At 37.6% G+C, this 16,769-nt stretch overlaps 1 protein-coding gene across 4 annotated transcripts in view; it reads right to left on the bottom strand.

The window, feature by feature from the left end:
• Positions 1 to 16,769, bottom strand: part of ptprk (protein tyrosine phosphatase receptor type K) — a 110,446-nt gene that overhangs the window by 16,903 nt on the left and 76,774 nt on the right. For 3 of the 4 annotated variants that reach the window (XM_034135506.1, XM_034135505.1, XM_034135507.1), the window contains exons 11-22: positions 15,972 to 16,154; positions 15,231 to 15,350; positions 14,761 to 14,870; positions 14,438 to 14,639; positions 14,240 to 14,345; positions 13,787 to 13,856; positions 13,380 to 13,502; positions 12,457 to 12,531; positions 12,184 to 12,220; positions 6,785 to 6,920; positions 3,454 to 3,483; positions 564 to 724 (exon numbers count right to left, since the gene is read on the bottom strand). In XM_034135506.1, coding sequence (XP_033991397.1) covers positions 564 to 724; positions 3,454 to 3,483; positions 6,785 to 6,920; positions 12,184 to 12,220; positions 12,457 to 12,531; positions 13,380 to 13,502; positions 13,787 to 13,856; positions 14,240 to 14,345; positions 14,438 to 14,639; positions 14,761 to 14,870; positions 15,231 to 15,350; positions 15,972 to 16,154 — 1,353 coding nt within the window. The remainder of the gene's footprint in view (positions 1 to 563; positions 725 to 3,453; positions 3,484 to 6,784; positions 6,921 to 12,183; positions 12,221 to 12,456; positions 12,532 to 13,379; positions 13,503 to 13,786; positions 13,857 to 14,239; positions 14,346 to 14,437; positions 14,640 to 14,760; positions 14,871 to 15,230; positions 15,351 to 15,971; positions 16,155 to 16,769) is intronic. The other variant, XM_034135508.1, reaches the window with a different exon arrangement.

Below are 16,769 nucleotides of genomic sequence, written 5' to 3'. Positions count from 1 at the left end.
TCCAACCATGCTGAAACCTCACCTAGCACAGCAGTGGGAACCAGAGGGTCGTTGGGCACTGTGGGAGGAAACACGGTGAGGACACGTTCTAAATTTCAGCGTTACTCAACGTGAGCAGGGAGGGTCAGAAAAATTCAAATTCCAGTCATGATTAGTGGAAATCTATCTAAGATAAACACTACCCCAAATTGTTTCCTCAACATGGTTTTGTAAAGCAATTAATGATTGTACTTGAAAAATAAATGACTCATCAGCAGTTCGTCCGTTGATCTCAGAAAAGAACATACAAATAATTTCACGTTTCATTTGAAAAACAATATTTCAAAACTGAGCTAGAGAACTGTAACCTGTCTATTAGTAATACAAATCCTGCAATTGCAAAATTCAAATCTCATCAGTGAAAATAGAAGAGAAGAAAGATGAAAATACATACATGTGTTAGTGTAAGATTTGATTTATACTAAGTGCATTTATAAACAGAGTTGTGTTTTGAAGAGAGCCCAAGGTTAATACTACTGTTAATTGTTATTTACGATAATAAAAGTCTTGTTGTATGAACTTACATCTGTTGTTGTAGTTGTGTGAGTCCATGAACGTCACAGCCATGGGATCCTCTCCGTGCAGAGTGCTCTGGTCAGCATAGCTGCGATCCATGGCGTTGACCATGTGAGTCATCTCCTGCCGCGTCGTACCGATGGCGTCTTTACGTTTTTTAGCCAGTTTCCTGTCAAGGGCAGAGACAGACACCGTCAGGCATCTTATAGGAAAACACACAAACATCAGCTAGCCTGCAGACCGCCGCCTTGTATGGGAATAGTATCACATTTTAAAGTATAGTTTTATTTATTTATTTAGTTAGGGGGTATCTTTTTGGGGGGTAAAAGCATGGCTGGGGGCTGCAGGCTGCTGATTCAAGATGCAGACATCCAAGAAGAAAGAGAAAAGAGAGGTGAGAGGTAGAGAGAAGAGGAGAGAACAGGCAAGGGAGGTACAGTAGAAGGTACAGTAGAGGAAAGGCTTGTTTGCAATGGCAGCATGTAACAGGCTCAGCTATAGAAGGAACAAAGCATCTATACAGTCCAGGGAAATGACCTCTGGCCGACTAGCAGCAAAGGGAAAACCTGTTATAAACCTGGTCACCATACATGAGCTGTCAGATGAAAGCCTTTGAAATAGTTTTACGCTCAAATCTATTTGCAGTTGTATTTTATTTAACAATTTAATTACCTTTATGCACGATCAGATTTTTAAAGTTTCAATAAAGCAAAAAGGAACAGCTGTTGTTTTAATAGCATTTACAGTATTGAGAACCTCTAAGTTGCACCTTTTAAATTATTTGTATTGTCTTGTTATTTTTAAATATATATTTGTTTGGGGTGTCTTTGCAACATCTGTTCAGGGACTACAAATACAAAATAGCATCTTGGGTATACCTGGTGCATTTTCAGAAATGTCTATTAATGCCTGCTTAATAAAATAAGAACAAAATAAATACAATTTAAATAAGTCACAGAAGTATTTGGTTTTTGGTTTTCATCCGACAGCAAAGATAGGAAAAAGGGAATGACTTATGAAGCTCAGGGAAAACCATTAAGCAACCATAGAACCACATCATCATGTGAGAAGTAGTAAAATACAGTAGGAGTAAATAAACAGTTTTACATGTAAACATCAAGATATCATCTTCAGGTTCAATTCTCTCTTAGTGCGCTCAACACATATAATCCCAGGAAAAATATAGTAGAGGGCTTAATACTTCGAGCATGACAGAGCATGCAGGAACATTTTGTACCCAGAACCATACATGTACATCAGTTAAACAACATCTGAACAGAAGAGAAAACATGTATAATGATTTTTTTAAGTGACCTGCTTAACATGAGTTAACACTTACAGCAGTTTTTGCTCCAATAAAATTGTAAAATATATTCTCTCAGATGATTGATTGAGGAATAAATGTGTGATTGTTGCATAACTGATACGATGTACGGCTCTGACAGACAGAAAGCATGCTTTGTTTTATTATATATTTTACCTCTTCACCCCAAAACACACCAACTCCACCTCTAAGACCACACACACATATTATACACCACACACACTGAGGAAAATGTAATTGATGTAACTGTTTATGTGGCTGTCTGTGAGTGTATTATTGGTTCTTCAACAGAAAACAGAAGATGGGAAAAATGCTACACATATATCTTAAACCATAAAATGGTGTGTACTTGAGCTGTACATTAAGGACAGATTAGTAGAATCAGAGGGGGAGTAACTGTGATCAGAACTTATCTAAAATAAGGTTTAATAGCTTTTTTTTATACGTTTTTGACTGTTTTATTCATTTTTAAGGTCTGATTTTTTAATTAATTTGTGAAAATTGACCCCATGAATCTTTGAATTATCAATAATGAATAACAAAAAATGGTCGTCAACAGATGAAATTGTCTATACTGTATGAGGACAATAATAGAAAACAGTAAATACTGTTCCAGAAAATTGAATTGGGCGCTAAAGGTGCTAAATGATCGTGCTATTTCACTCTTGGTACCTGTAAGCTAGAAGATGAATGCTAACTTGTCATGCTACTTTGTTTTTAGCCTGTGACTACAGACGAAAGCTGGTAAAGAATAAATCAATATTGTTTATTAATCAGTTTTTGTAAGTGCTACATTTTCTACTTTAAGGTCCCCAGCTGTTAAAAAAAAAAGAAGGTGCAACGAGGCCAGTAAGAACCCATTTTGTTCAGAGAGACGATAAGAGACAGAGTAGGAGAGTAAGTACCCACAACACGAGAAAACACCCACCAACATCTACCAAACTCAGAGCCATGAGCTCCACACAGGAAGCGGACTGAGACCCAGAGGAGCGTGTGCAGCAGCGGTTACCATGGTACCTGTGACTTGATGGGCGGATGGATGATCACATGACTACATGCAGACAAAGAGCTACCAGTCACAAGTGCAGCATTCTTTTTTCAAATAACACGCTTAGGCCTGTGCGTCCCACTTTGACCTGCTTTGTTCTGGTTTATGGCCCACTTTGGCCTTCATTAGCCTGCTTCGGAGCAACTTTGGAGCATGTAGAGGACACCGGGGCTGAGGTCAATTCACTGTCAGTTCAGTCACTTTAAAATACAATTATGTATTTATAGTTATGTTAAGATAGGTAACCATCAACATTATCGTGCTAAAGGGACGTTTTCATATTTATATGATCGATTAAAAATAAGGAAAATCCCGACCTCACTGACATGAAAGTGAAGTGACCCCCACCCTGGCAAGGCGTCAATGAGGATGGCTTTGGCTGGTTGGTCAGAGCTGAAAATGTGTTTTGTCTTGAAAAAAGTATACTGCATCTTTAAAAATAACAACAACTAGCCACTAATAATAAATCACCCAATAAGGTAACAGCAGCTGGGTAAGCTGATTGTTGATTGGTTTGTTTACTTACAGGTAATAAGAGTATGAATAGTAGGTCCTCCTGGGGTTGTGAGCCAATCAGAAAGCAAAGAATGAGACACAAGGGTCATGAATATGCAAATTAGGACAATACTGTCCTGTCCCATCCATCAACAACAGAAACAGAAGAAAACACCTTTTGATCGCTACAACTTGAGGGTCATGCAAGGGGTAGTTATACTAAACTACGGGCCTTATTTCTTTAAGAAAACGTTTGAAATAAATGCTACAAAACAAGCTAGGAGTCTTATAAAACGATGACTAAAAGAACAACAAACTATCAGTATTTAACTTTTACCATGCAGTCTTTCTCTTCTTTCTTTCTAGAGGTGTCATACTTTTAATGTTCATGCATTATTTAAGAGTTTTCTGTAATCGAAAGGTCCTGATTAGAAATATTTCAGCCAATGACCTTTACTTACTCCTAGGAAAATAAAAAAATAAATAAAAACTGCTACAAAGCTATTTATTCTGAAACACCACGCAGCTCGCTTCCTGTAAAAGCAAGTATGATGTCACTGCGATGTCATCATGTCCCTCCATTTTAAAGATGCAGTATTGTTCAAAGTGTTAAAGGTTCAATGGCAATGACGATTGATCTCCCCAGAAACCTTCAGGGAAAACTAACTCCAACAAACTCATGAGGGTGACAAAAGAAATCACAAATACTTTGACAATATTCCAATCATTTCCCCAAAAGCATTTCTGCTAAGTCAGATGTCACAGTTTAGTTACACATCAATTGGCAAATGTATGCACCATGCAGAGAAATGCAAAGAAGTTCTTTCAACCAGAAAGTGCTGTCATGAGTTGTATAAAAACAAACATGAGTGACTTAACATTTCCGAAGATACCATTCATCTTCAGTTGTTGATGCTGGCAATGTAACGTTTCTACCTGTCAGAAATACACTCGGAAATACCATTTGAACCGGATGTTTTCCTTCTGTAATCCTGTGGCAGTCGGTGAACGTTTGTGATATATTGCTAACGTTTATTTGAAGTCTCCTCTAGCCCAGATGCAGCTTGAGATGGTTAGAGTTTAAAACAAGACACAGCTGTGCATGCAATTCAAGAGTATAAAACAACAAATGCCTCTAAAAATCTTTCAGTTTGAACCATTTGTTATTTTCAAAAGGCATAAAATCCTCAGAGGCACTGATAATGTTCAGTAATATGTGGTAAAGTTATCAGGCCACTGGCTGCAAACTGTGAATCAAACACTGTGAAGTATCCCAATAATGGTGAGTCTATTTAAAACAATGGAAAAAGTAGCAGCTTCTGCAATACATAGGATATTTCTACCCTCCACTTTAAGATCTTTGAATATCATATCCAATTACACTTTGACATTAAATCTGCAGCAAGACTGCAGGATGAAATTAATTCATTAAGAAAAAGAAATGTGGAGGTCAGAGTTCCCAGGTGACACGAGTTCATTACCGGCTGTAATTTAATGTCTCTAATTGTTTTTGATTTGCTCAGTGAGATCATGATTGGTTGTAATTTAGCGATTTTTTTCCTTGCTGCTCTCTGATGCAATATCAGTCTATCTCCTGAAAGAGACCGTTGATGATAATTAATCTTACATGTCTTGCTACGTGTTCAACATACATGGCGTCCACGAGCAACTCAAGCTATTTATGTTGACACTTCTTTATAATAATAAGTGAAGGTGGGATATGAGGCACTCAACGTGAATATATCCAGTATGAATATGCAAATGAAGCTCCTAATTATTCTCTTTTTAATGAGGCACTCAGGTTCCCTGAACACCGGATTTTAATTGAAAGGTCACAGGAAGAACGTTGTGTTGAGTAACAGTTAATTATTACACACATGCACTCGTGTACATGACTTAGAAATGTGCGTACCAACATATGGACATGCAGACCCTGAAAAGACAAGATCCGACCCTGTGTAACCTCGCAGTTACTCGGGAATGTTTCATGAATAAAGGGCAGGTTATATGCAAAACAAAAGTGTCTAGACTTGAGTATGGCAGATGGATTGTGTTTAAAGCATGAGGATGACTATTTAAAAAAATCCTAGACATTCATGTGTTAATATTACACAATTCAATTCAGTCACTGTGCCTTATGGTGTCGAAGCTGGAATGATGAACATTAATAATGATGCTGTCATTTTACTAAAACCTTAACAACATGATAAGGTTCAAAAGAACTGAGCAGTAAACATCTGTTGGTGCTTCATAGACTCACATCTCTAAAACCATCTTCTTATAGAAATAAGACGATACCTTAAGACTACCTAGAGTCACCTAAACACAACTTCCTAAAGACTGGTTGATCTTACTACTGCTTGCTTACTTACTACTAATAAAGGTGTGTGTGATGTTGCTGCTGTTTAGCATGTTGTAGTTGTGTTTAGGCGCCACATGGTGGAGCCCTGCACCAAACTAACGCCTCACAGGACAAACGCTAAAGTGAAACCTAGACCGACATCGACTATTAAAAGATGAGAGAAACTAAAGTCATTATTTCAGTCCCTATGTTCACTTTTTTCTTGTTTTCTCCTTAAAGAACAGAGTAAAAAGAAGCCTTCATCACACATGTACAAACCCATTTTAAGTGTCTAGTAAACCTACTTAGACAGAAAGAGATTTTCTTTTGTTTGTTAACCTAAATGAATAAAGTATAGGGCTATGCGTGTGCTTCATAAGTATATATATATATATATATATATATATATATATATATATATATATTTGTGTCAGCACATCTATACTTAACTGTAATCAACCAACCCTCACATTGTCTTCACTCTCCACTTTTAAACAATTAGATAATATGTCTTTGATCCATCCGACATATCTGTACTGATTCTTTGAGGATCTCTTTCACTGTGTGTTTTTCACTTTCAGTGAGTCGGCTATTCTGAGCGGTTGTTTTGTCTAGTGTGCTTCAGCAGCTGTACTCTACATGAAAAAAACACAACTAAAAACAGCCTCAGATCTCTCCTGCACTAAATCACACAACTGTGAGGCAGGAGTTTCTAATTTTGGAAACACCATACTTCTTGCATTGGATCTCAGGAAAACAAGCCTTCAGCTATTTAATGCCTGAAAAGGAGAGCAGACTTCAGGAGGAGATCACGCTGGTTCTGAGGGGAGATCAACGTTTATGGTGGATGGATGAGAGATGGTGTTACTACAGCAAATACTGGACCAACACACGACAACATTAGGTGCACATTTGTGTCTGTTGTGTGCATTTGCATGAGTGTTGGTGTAGCACAGTTGTTATTTCATTTGCATTTTCAATAAAGCTGTTTTAGGGGGCGGGGTTAGCAGCCGTCACTCACCTCTTCTTGACCAATAGGATGGCTACCAGCACCAGCAGTATGAAGACAAGGACACCGGCACTGATCCCAGCGATCTTCACCACTCGGTCCGTCTGTTTCGCGGGGTCTGGGATGACTTCTGGCTCCTCTGTAGCACCTTCACCATAATTACAATAAAAAACATCAAACCCATGGATCTAACATGTGATTAGCTCAAATGACCATCGTGCTACTGTAATTATTGGTTATTTTGTAGTATAATGAATGGAAAAAAGGTCATGTTACAATCCTCATTTGTAAAACACTGGTGTATTTGCAAAGAGAGCACCGCCCCAATAAAGAGTGTATGCTTCAGAGGTAATCTGTTAATGACATTAAAAGGGTCTCAGGGTTTCCACACCTTCTTAAACATAATTTTCAAGGATTTCTCAAGGACTCTAGCCCTTAATCCCTCAAATTCAAGAAGCCAATACTTCTCGAGGAAGATGGAGCATGAAACAATGAGGCTTCTGCGTGAGACACATCCAGAAAGCGAATGCGCCAAAAAAAAATGGTGATGAGCTGGGAGATATTTGAATACGAATTATTTCAAATGTAGTAATGTTTCCAACAATTCAAACACTCTATTAATCGGGCAGTGAACAAGCCAGATAAAACCAAACCCACCAGTCAGCTAAGCTTTCAAAAAGCCCTAGTTTTTTTCTGTGTGTAGCCCTCCAAATGTATCAAATGTTGCTCTTTTGCACTGACTGTAAGCCTGTTACACAAATAATAGATTCTTGGCACTGTCTGAAGTATTTACGCAACCTTGTGTCACCCAAGGCTAGAAAAGCATGCCAACTAAGAGCCTCAGGAATTTGATTTTTCTCCCAAGACATCTTTACAAAAAGCCCTCACGTCATAGAAGTGGTGAGTGTGATAAGGAAACAAATCCCGATGAGCCGTTTAAACAGGGAGGTTTAATCAATGCTGTGCAAAAGATCAGGTAAATATCAAGACTCCAAATATTCCTTGTAAGGCAAAGTCAAGACAACTGCCAACACAAATGCCATGGAAACTGTCATTCATGATCCAAATATAGCCAAAAGTTAAGTTTGAGGAGCTTATTTGGCTCGCAGATTGAAATACTAAGATTAAAAGTCAATTATCCTTTAATATGATTGCTATGGAAAAACAGAAAAAAATAGATTGCTTCTATCCATAGCCAAACTGCTCATACACATTATGTGTTTGACAGTAGACATCAAAGCATAACGCAGGCGTGGTTTTAGCAGATGTTTGGACATGAACCGGTTCAAATGAAAACTTTGATCTAATGATGGTCAATACATGAACAAATAGGGAGTTACCAAAGTCGTTGCATGCCATCTCGCGGGGAACATGAATATCTGTAGAACATCTTGTGCCAATCCATCAATAAGATGATTAGATATTTCACAGAATACATTTAAGAGGACATGTAATGTTCTTTTTCTCAATCTGTGGTAGAGAAACTCCCTCTGGAGGAAATGTAGGGATTTTTACCTTTGCAGACCATTTACATGCAGATACAGTAAATCACACTACAGGGGGGAAAACTCAAGAAGTATAATAGGGCCTCTTTAAATGGACGTCATAATCTTAAGGGCTAACCTTTTTAGAAACATGGATAATATAAATGTAGGAATCTCCCCAATTCATCTAGGAGTTCAAATATTCTGGACAAAAGTAGCAGACCGACTGAGACTAGCCATGGCGCTTGCACGGCTTGAAATCAATTAATCCAAACAAGTTAATCCAACCATTTTCTTGTACAATCTTAAAATGAAATTATGTGAAGAGAAAGCAACGGAGCATCGGTGGAAGCTGACAATGTTTATCCCTGGCCTGTAGAAGCTTCTCAAGCTAGGTCAGTTAAATGACAACTCTGGATATTTCAGCTTCTTAATACTTTAGTTGTACAACCTAATAGTTAATGTACTGAACCAGTGAACTCTGTGCACACTCACTTCTCCTACTCCCTGCTGAAAACACATATACATTGAATACATATACACAAATTAAGAAAGGCTCAATTAATCTTTTCAGCGTATTCAGTTATCCTTGGAGTCATGGTCTTATAGAGAAATGTGTATTGAAATGCAATTTGACTGCAGCTGTCCAATGTTTCTGCTCCAATGTCACAGTATATTACTCGGACTCATTTCTGTTCCTGATGACTTCAGAGAATTGTCTGAACTCCCTCGTTTCGTCTGTTTGGAATATAATTCACAAACAAGGTTTTCGGGGCGCAGTGAGATTTGACCATGTTGATCACGCACGGAAAGTCAACAGAAAGACAGCCAGCATCTGTTTTCATGCTCCTCAGCTTACTGATCTGATCCCATAACGCCAGAGTAGTTGGTACTGCAGCGTAAGAACATTATCGTGCATTATGATAATCCAAATAATCCAACACAAAGACATATGCAAAAAAACTCCAACCTAATGCAATGCTTCTATCAAACAATAATCCACTTCTAATGCAAAATATCAACAAGTTAAACCTAATCGCTCTTTATCTCCTTCAGTATTTGTGACATATTATTTTGTTATAAAATAATTCTGCCGCTGATTTATTAGAAATGACTCCATCTATCCCTCTGTCATTATGTAACAATGTTACTTTACATGGAATTGAGCAGGGATTTGAAAGCTCAAATGCTTTGAAATAATAAGGTTTAGATTGTACTGTTTTTTTTAAATCTCTAGCCAATTCCAAATATATGCAGTTCTGACTAACTCTCTTCCCTGTCTGTGACCCTACAATGTTTTTTTTAAAGTTGTATTGGTATAAAATGCTAAAATATCTTATAAAGCAGTAAATAGTGCATCTGTAGGGCGCTTTCTTCAGACCGTTGCTACAAGATATATCGGCCAAATTATGGATATGTAAAGAATACTGGGTTATACGGCATGTGGTTTAATAAGAAACAGAAATATAGAACAATTATGTATAATACTTTATATAGAGTAGTGTCATATATCCTGGTCACAACTCTTTTTAAAAATAATATATATCATTATCTAATAATGACATTAGTACCATCTTAGAAAAAAACTGAATGTGTCAAGCTTTAGTTATTGTTAAACAAAACAAGGTCAAATGTGTCTTAAATGTCTACTAATGTATTGTTTAAACTATGAGGACTCCAAAGCATGCTGCATTGGTGACTCCACCACACTTTGGTTTCACCTCCTTTTTTTTTTATTATAATGACTGTCAGACCAATCAATGCGTAAAGGGTATCTGAAACAAGACATAACAAAACATTTAATCAAATCTTTAAAAGCTTCAGAGTCCTGAGACCTGACCTCATAATGTCGGCGGTGGCTCTTAATGTCTGTAAAAATTATCCAGGTCAGTACACTAACAACGTGCCCACACAGCCACAAACACACACACACACACACACACACACACACACACACAAAAAGACACCCTGAGGCAGCAATGACAATACACAATACCCCCGATGACCTAATAGGACCACCGTCACTTAATCCTCCCTCCCGGTTGCACAGTTGAGCGCACACACACATGCAGAGGGACGGAGGGAGAAAAGAGGGACGGTCTTTTGACCTCTCTGTCCATTAGTGTGTCTTTCTGCCTATTAAAAAAAACTTAAATAAGTTCAGCTTCACTAAATCCTCCTCTGGTTAAAGAGACAGAGCGTCGTCTCTTTGTAGCAGCCTTCGGTTAAACAACCAACCTGTTCTAGAAACTACAACCCCTAGTAAGAAAAGTGAGGACACTGGAAACACAGAAACTTCCCACATTTTTCTCTTATTTTAAAACATGACACCTTACAGGCGCTGGAGGGACTGAACCACACCTTAATAAGCCATCCCATGGGATCAATTTCCTGTGAGCCTACTGTTCAAAATGTCTAGATCACATTAAACTCCATGACCTAAAGAGAAATCAGCTTAAAAATCCACTTCTTTTCCAACAGGCCCTTATTGTATTTTACAATTATTTATGGTTTTATTTTAAAGGGACAAGGACACAGCGTGGAGCAATGCCACACACCGCAGTATTTATCACCTAAGCTAGTTCACAGTGTCTGTCCCCTGATGAGTCTTTATAAAAATACACTAATCAACCAGCAGTAATTACTCATTCGACAATAATTACGGCTGATTGTGCTGCAAATTGTGTCACTTTTACTGCCTTGTTTTATGCTCCTTTGTTAGAAGGTCAAACAAAGGACTATGGGCTGAGTGCAGAAAGTGATTATAACTACAACATACAAACCATGAAGCAGCAGGGCTAAGATTACTTGTAAGTACAACAAGTGATTTGATATAATTACAATGTTCTATACTATGACAGGCTTTAACTTCTCACCTGTTATCTCAGATTGTGTTAACGATATAGGAAACTAACAAATGTATTGGAATTAAAAAAGTAATTCCTACAATAAAATTATTCCAATCTGTCTCCTGTTTGTTAATTAAATGACCGTTGAGCTGAACAATTAATAGATTTTACATTATTTATTTATTTTTTACAGACAAAATGACTCGGGTTACTTAAAAAAGTGATCATCAGGATAATTAATAATAAAAACAAGTGTTAGTTTGAGCCCTTTTTGACATAGCATTGTGCTAAGCCTCTAGCATACATATTAAAAGGTCCAGGCTAAGAATAGCCAGAATGTATTTACAGTTGTAGTAAGAATGAGAAATATTTCCATACGTCTGTTTGCTTTCTATTATGTTTCCTCTAGCCATATAAACACTTAAATGAACTCACAGTTCTTTGAAACTCAAGGCTAGCAGCCACCAAGATTTTCTATTTCATTGAAAACATGTTAATGTATTTTTCTGTTTATCCTTGTTCTTACAGCTAAACTCTGATCCATTAGCCGCATTTCTAAAGATCTTTCCTGAAAACAGTGTGTGGGTAAGTGTGTTAGCACTTATGTGTGTATCTGCGTGTATATGTGAACTTGTATGTTGCTGGGGGATTAAAACCAGTCTCATAATCTATCAACATATGGCTGCTAGTAAAAAACATCACTTTAGACTGCGTGAGCATACAAGGGCCTAAGTGTGCACACAAACACATAACAGGAACGCATTTTCTCTCTCTATGCAAAACAATATTATGTCCCCACTAATACCACTAACACAAATATCAAGGTATAACACCCGTCATAATAATACCTATCAGATTAACAATAATCATTAATGGACAGTAAACAACTTAACAACAGCAGATAAACACAGATCACCAGACACGAAAACATATATTGTTACTATAATACCATTAATATAATCCGCGTTATGTTTTTCTCAGCAGCAGAAAACCACCTTGTTTGCATCGGGTTGTCAAAATAATACTCATCTGTGGTCTTTTTGTATGTTAAGTACATCAGTAACAGTAGGTTTCTTACCTTTAGTAGCCAGCCTCAGACACTGTGTCTTAGTTTCCTGAAGAAAAAGATAACATATGGTAAATATATGAGTAAATAAATGTACACAGTTGTTTTGATTAATGTCAACAGTAAAGTCCGTACTGCTTTCAGATAGAAGCTGTGAAGTACTTAAAGTGTAATTAATTTATATTTGAATATGAACATATAATTATATTTATTCATGGCAGCTCGCAGGTGAGAGTTGTGAGTTCACTGGGTGTTTAGTCTTCATATAAATAAACATGTATTTACCCTCTCCGTGCTGCTAACAGCTTGAAGGTAGATGTTGTAGTTCTTTCTCGGAGCCAATGGAGGATTCCAGAAACCCTGAGGGATAAAAAAAGATCATCAGAAACGTATCAGAAATCAAAATCAATAAATTGCAAAGTGTTATTTTATGACAGTGTTGTTACAGCCTCAGGAATTGAAGTAGCAGCCAGTAATAACGCATTTCAATTGTAACAAATATATATATATATTGCAAAATAAGTAGTGTAAGTATGTATAGGTGTTTAGGTCAAATGAAGGGACTAAATATATGTAGATTTTTTCAACTGCTTTGTTGTCCAATAAATAGTTTGTCCTAATCCCAGAACTTTTTGCAAAGGCTATTACTACTACTACTACTACTACTACTACTACTACTATTAGTACTACTACTACTACTACTACTACCACCACCACCACCACTACTACTACTACTACCACCACCACCACCACTACTACTACTACTACTACTACTACTACTACTACTACTACTACTACTACTACTACCACCACCACCACCACCACCACCACTACTACTACTACTACTACTACCACCACCACCACTACTACTACTACTACTACTACTACTACTACTACTACTACTACTACTACTACTACACCGGCATAAACAAAAAAATCCTGGCATATACATATCACATGGTTAAGAACATTAGAATAAACACAAATATGTATTACGAATATACAGTATAAAAACATATAATAAAAACCAAGTTAACTCAAACATGATTTCCCCATGTCTGTTACTTTTTCCTGTTTGTGTATTCCACATACATATTCTTCTGCATTTTGAGCTATGAGTTTACGATGGTATCTATGTGATTTATCTTTTCACCTGACATTTTTGCTGCACTACGCACAGAATATGTAGCTCAGATAAAAATGCTTGCCTGATACGTCTTGTTGTCTCCGACGGTGAAGGGCAGCGGCTCCGGCAGGTTGCTGGGGGACAGCTGGGCGGCATAATAATATGGAGATCCACCGCTAGACGCACTGTGGTAGGACACAGGGACCTGGGAAACAAGATGTATTTACATTAAAATGATATGTCTATAAATCTGTCATACATACACAAGTTAAGGCAGATGGACAGAGTTATTTTGTGCAAATAAAAGGACTACTATATAAGAGTTGGAAACTAAATGTCAAAAGGTCTATAGAGAAAATGGTGGCTTTCTACTCTATAATCATTTCGTTTTTGGAGATGAAAGTCTTTAAAATGAATGTTAGCAAACACATACATGTATGAAACAAAGGCATGGCTTGTTAAATGTAAGTAAAACAGATTAATAATTACCTCGTAACAGTCAGAAGAAGCTTGACGGCGTGATCGAGGATTCACTTCTTCAACCACAATCTGGTACGCACTGTAGACAAGAAGACAATGTTAATACATAATACACTGACAAAGTACTTCAGTTCATTTGAGTTGACCAACATGTTTTTTGAAATTTCAAGTATACCTCCATGTTAATCCCCCAAAAAATGACATTGTTGTCATAAAATCATAACGATCAATGATTGTATTGTCATGCAGATGTTAAGGCTTGATCCTTATTGAGTTCTAAAACATATTTGCAAGAAAAACTACCTCATGTATTTGTATATTTGTATGTACTTCTAAAGCTCCTTAGATAATGCAACATACAATATCAATGAGACATAAACAAACATTCAGTGCAAGAAGAAATATAAATAAAACGGTGCAAGAAAATGCGCTGGTGTAGTACTTGTATATGTTAGCATGTACCTTATAGGAGCTCCCTTGGCCTGGGCAGGTTTAAGCAGGACGGTAATGGTTGTTGCAGTTTCATTCAGAAAAGCCTCTGACCCGTCATACTCATCAATTGTTGGGGCTGAAGACAGAGCATAACTCAACATTAGTGTCCATGAATCACCTTACTAACTATCTGAATGTGACGAAAAGTCATTCAAATGTATTTCCTACCTGAAATATTAGTAGTCACGTTGAGTGTGGTCGCAGTGCCGAACCCTTTGGAGGTGGAGGCGCGGATGAGGAGCTGGTAGGTGACGCCTGGGTGGAGCTGAGAGAACAGGTGATGGGTGGCGTTGGAGGGCAGAGACACTGTAAGCCCCGGCCGCTGGAGAGGCACCGAGGGGTCAAACGAACGCACCCCACTGTAGTGGATCTGTGGATGGGCAGAGAGCAGACACAAGGATTATAAACATTGTATATCCCTCTGAGGCTGAGTTTAGTGATAGATTTGCTTATCCAACAATTATTGTTCCCTCTGCTTCTTCTTGTTGTACCTCATACTGTATGATGATTCCGTTGGGTTCAGTCGGTTCCTTCCAGTAAAGAAGAATTCGGTCTTCAAATGGAGTGGCTCTGAGAGACTGACTGGGAACTGAGCCTGGGACTGTTAACACACATACACAAACACAGGGGAAATTATAAAATGCTCATAAAAATGACATTAAAATGTTGTTCTTCATATAAAAACAGTCTTAGAAAATACATATCGACAAAAGAAAAGCACACAGCAATTTCTTTATTGAACCATTCGAAGTTATATGTGTACTTCCTTAATTTACAGTGCTACTCCCAAAGATATCTGCAATAAAGGTTCTTCCTATCATATATTCTGTGCTTTTTAATAATCCTACAGCATAAGAAGCATTTACCATTTGCTCTAGCCCTTTTTTTCGAAAGCCAACAAACGCACAATAAAAAAACATTAATATAATAACAAAAATAAAGTGTCTTTTGTGTATCTCACCATCTTCATCAGTTTGTATGATGGTCTCGTCGCTCTCTTTCCGCCCCTCGGGATTGGTCAGAATCATCTTCAGACTGACGTTGGTGTACGGCGGCAGGTTTCCAACCAGGTGGCGCGGTGCTGAGGAGAAGAATAGAAGAAAAAACACAAAACTCAAGTCTACTGTAAACTGTTATGTATAATATTTTCGATTTTCGATTAGTTACTCTATTGGTACAGCTCAAAATGCATTAAAATCAGTCGATCAGACTTATAGTAGTGCATGTTATTACGATTGTAGGTGTACAAAATTCCCACCAACATTTGGTTACTACTTATTAGGACTGCTAATATACAGTATATATTGTGATGCATATATTTACGAATGCAATCTGATGCTATTTTAATCAATATTTTATATATTCCTCACTCCCTGTGAAATGAAAGATGGCCGGTACTACTGCTAATCCCAATGAGAATACCAATCATTTGAAAAAGATTGTAAAATGCTAACGTTGCACACATTAGGTAGTCTCCTATACTGAACTACTCCATAATGATGAGCATCCTCTTAAAATGCAGTATGATGTGTTCTCATTCAGCTTCATTTTTACTGGTGGTGTTAACAACAATTTTAATTTAATAAACATACCCATAATGCAGCTCTTGCACAGTTAATATGATGTTTTTTATCGTGTCAATGTAAAACAGCAGTTTAACTGACAGTAATGATCCTGTATTAATGTTCAAAGTGAGTGTTACCTTTAGGGTCCATGTCCAGGCAGCCGGCTTTGCTGCGGTTGTTGGCGGTCATGTATTGGTAGCAGATGGTGACGTTGAAGGTGTGACAGCGAGTGATGTTGTAGCCCAACGACTCCCAATCCACTGCGATCAGACGGGACCGAGTCTCAGCTATCTTCAGCCTCTTAGGAGTCCGCATGGGTTCTACAGAGAAACAGAGGAGAACATGGGGGGAAAATATGATGAGTTTTCTCATTAAACCATATTGTCATAAGAACCGCAATAGACTGTAGCCTCCTGATCATGAATAACATGGGAAATGAATCCCCATTCTTTGATGACTTAGAGTTAATGTGAAAAATACTTTTGTGAACTTCAAACATTTACTTTAATTTTGCTGCATTTTAGAGTGCCGAGTCAACATTTACCCCAAGATAAAACAAGAGGGGTTTTACGATCATCTATTTCTGCTCCTCGCTGCCATTCAACCATTTCTCAAATGCAATCACTTCTTCAAGGCACGTCTTTAGGTTTCCATCTTTTATGTGAACTCAGAACTATTTATTGTCAATATAATCTACAGTACCTTCTCTCAGGCCTGCCCAGGGCTTTAATTACCTTAACTGGCTCATTTAACTGGATCAATAACCCACAGAACACACACACCCCTACACACACACACACTCAGGCAAGACCGCACAGACAAAACCAAAAATGATCCACTTGCTGTCTGCTAACATCAGCCATTATAGTTCAGGCAATACATTTTGAATTACATTTTTACCAATGTTTGCTTCTCCAACCCTTCAACTCTACAAA

This window comes from Trematomus bernacchii, unplaced genomic scaffold (genome assembly GCF_902827165.1).
Source record: "Trematomus bernacchii unplaced genomic scaffold, fTreBer1.1, whole genome shotgun sequence".
Taxonomy (NCBI): Eukaryota; Metazoa; Chordata; class Actinopteri; order Perciformes; family Nototheniidae; genus Trematomus; species Trematomus bernacchii.
The sequence above is the reverse complement of the archived record's forward strand: the minus strand, read 5'-3'. Positions and strand labels throughout refer to the sequence as shown.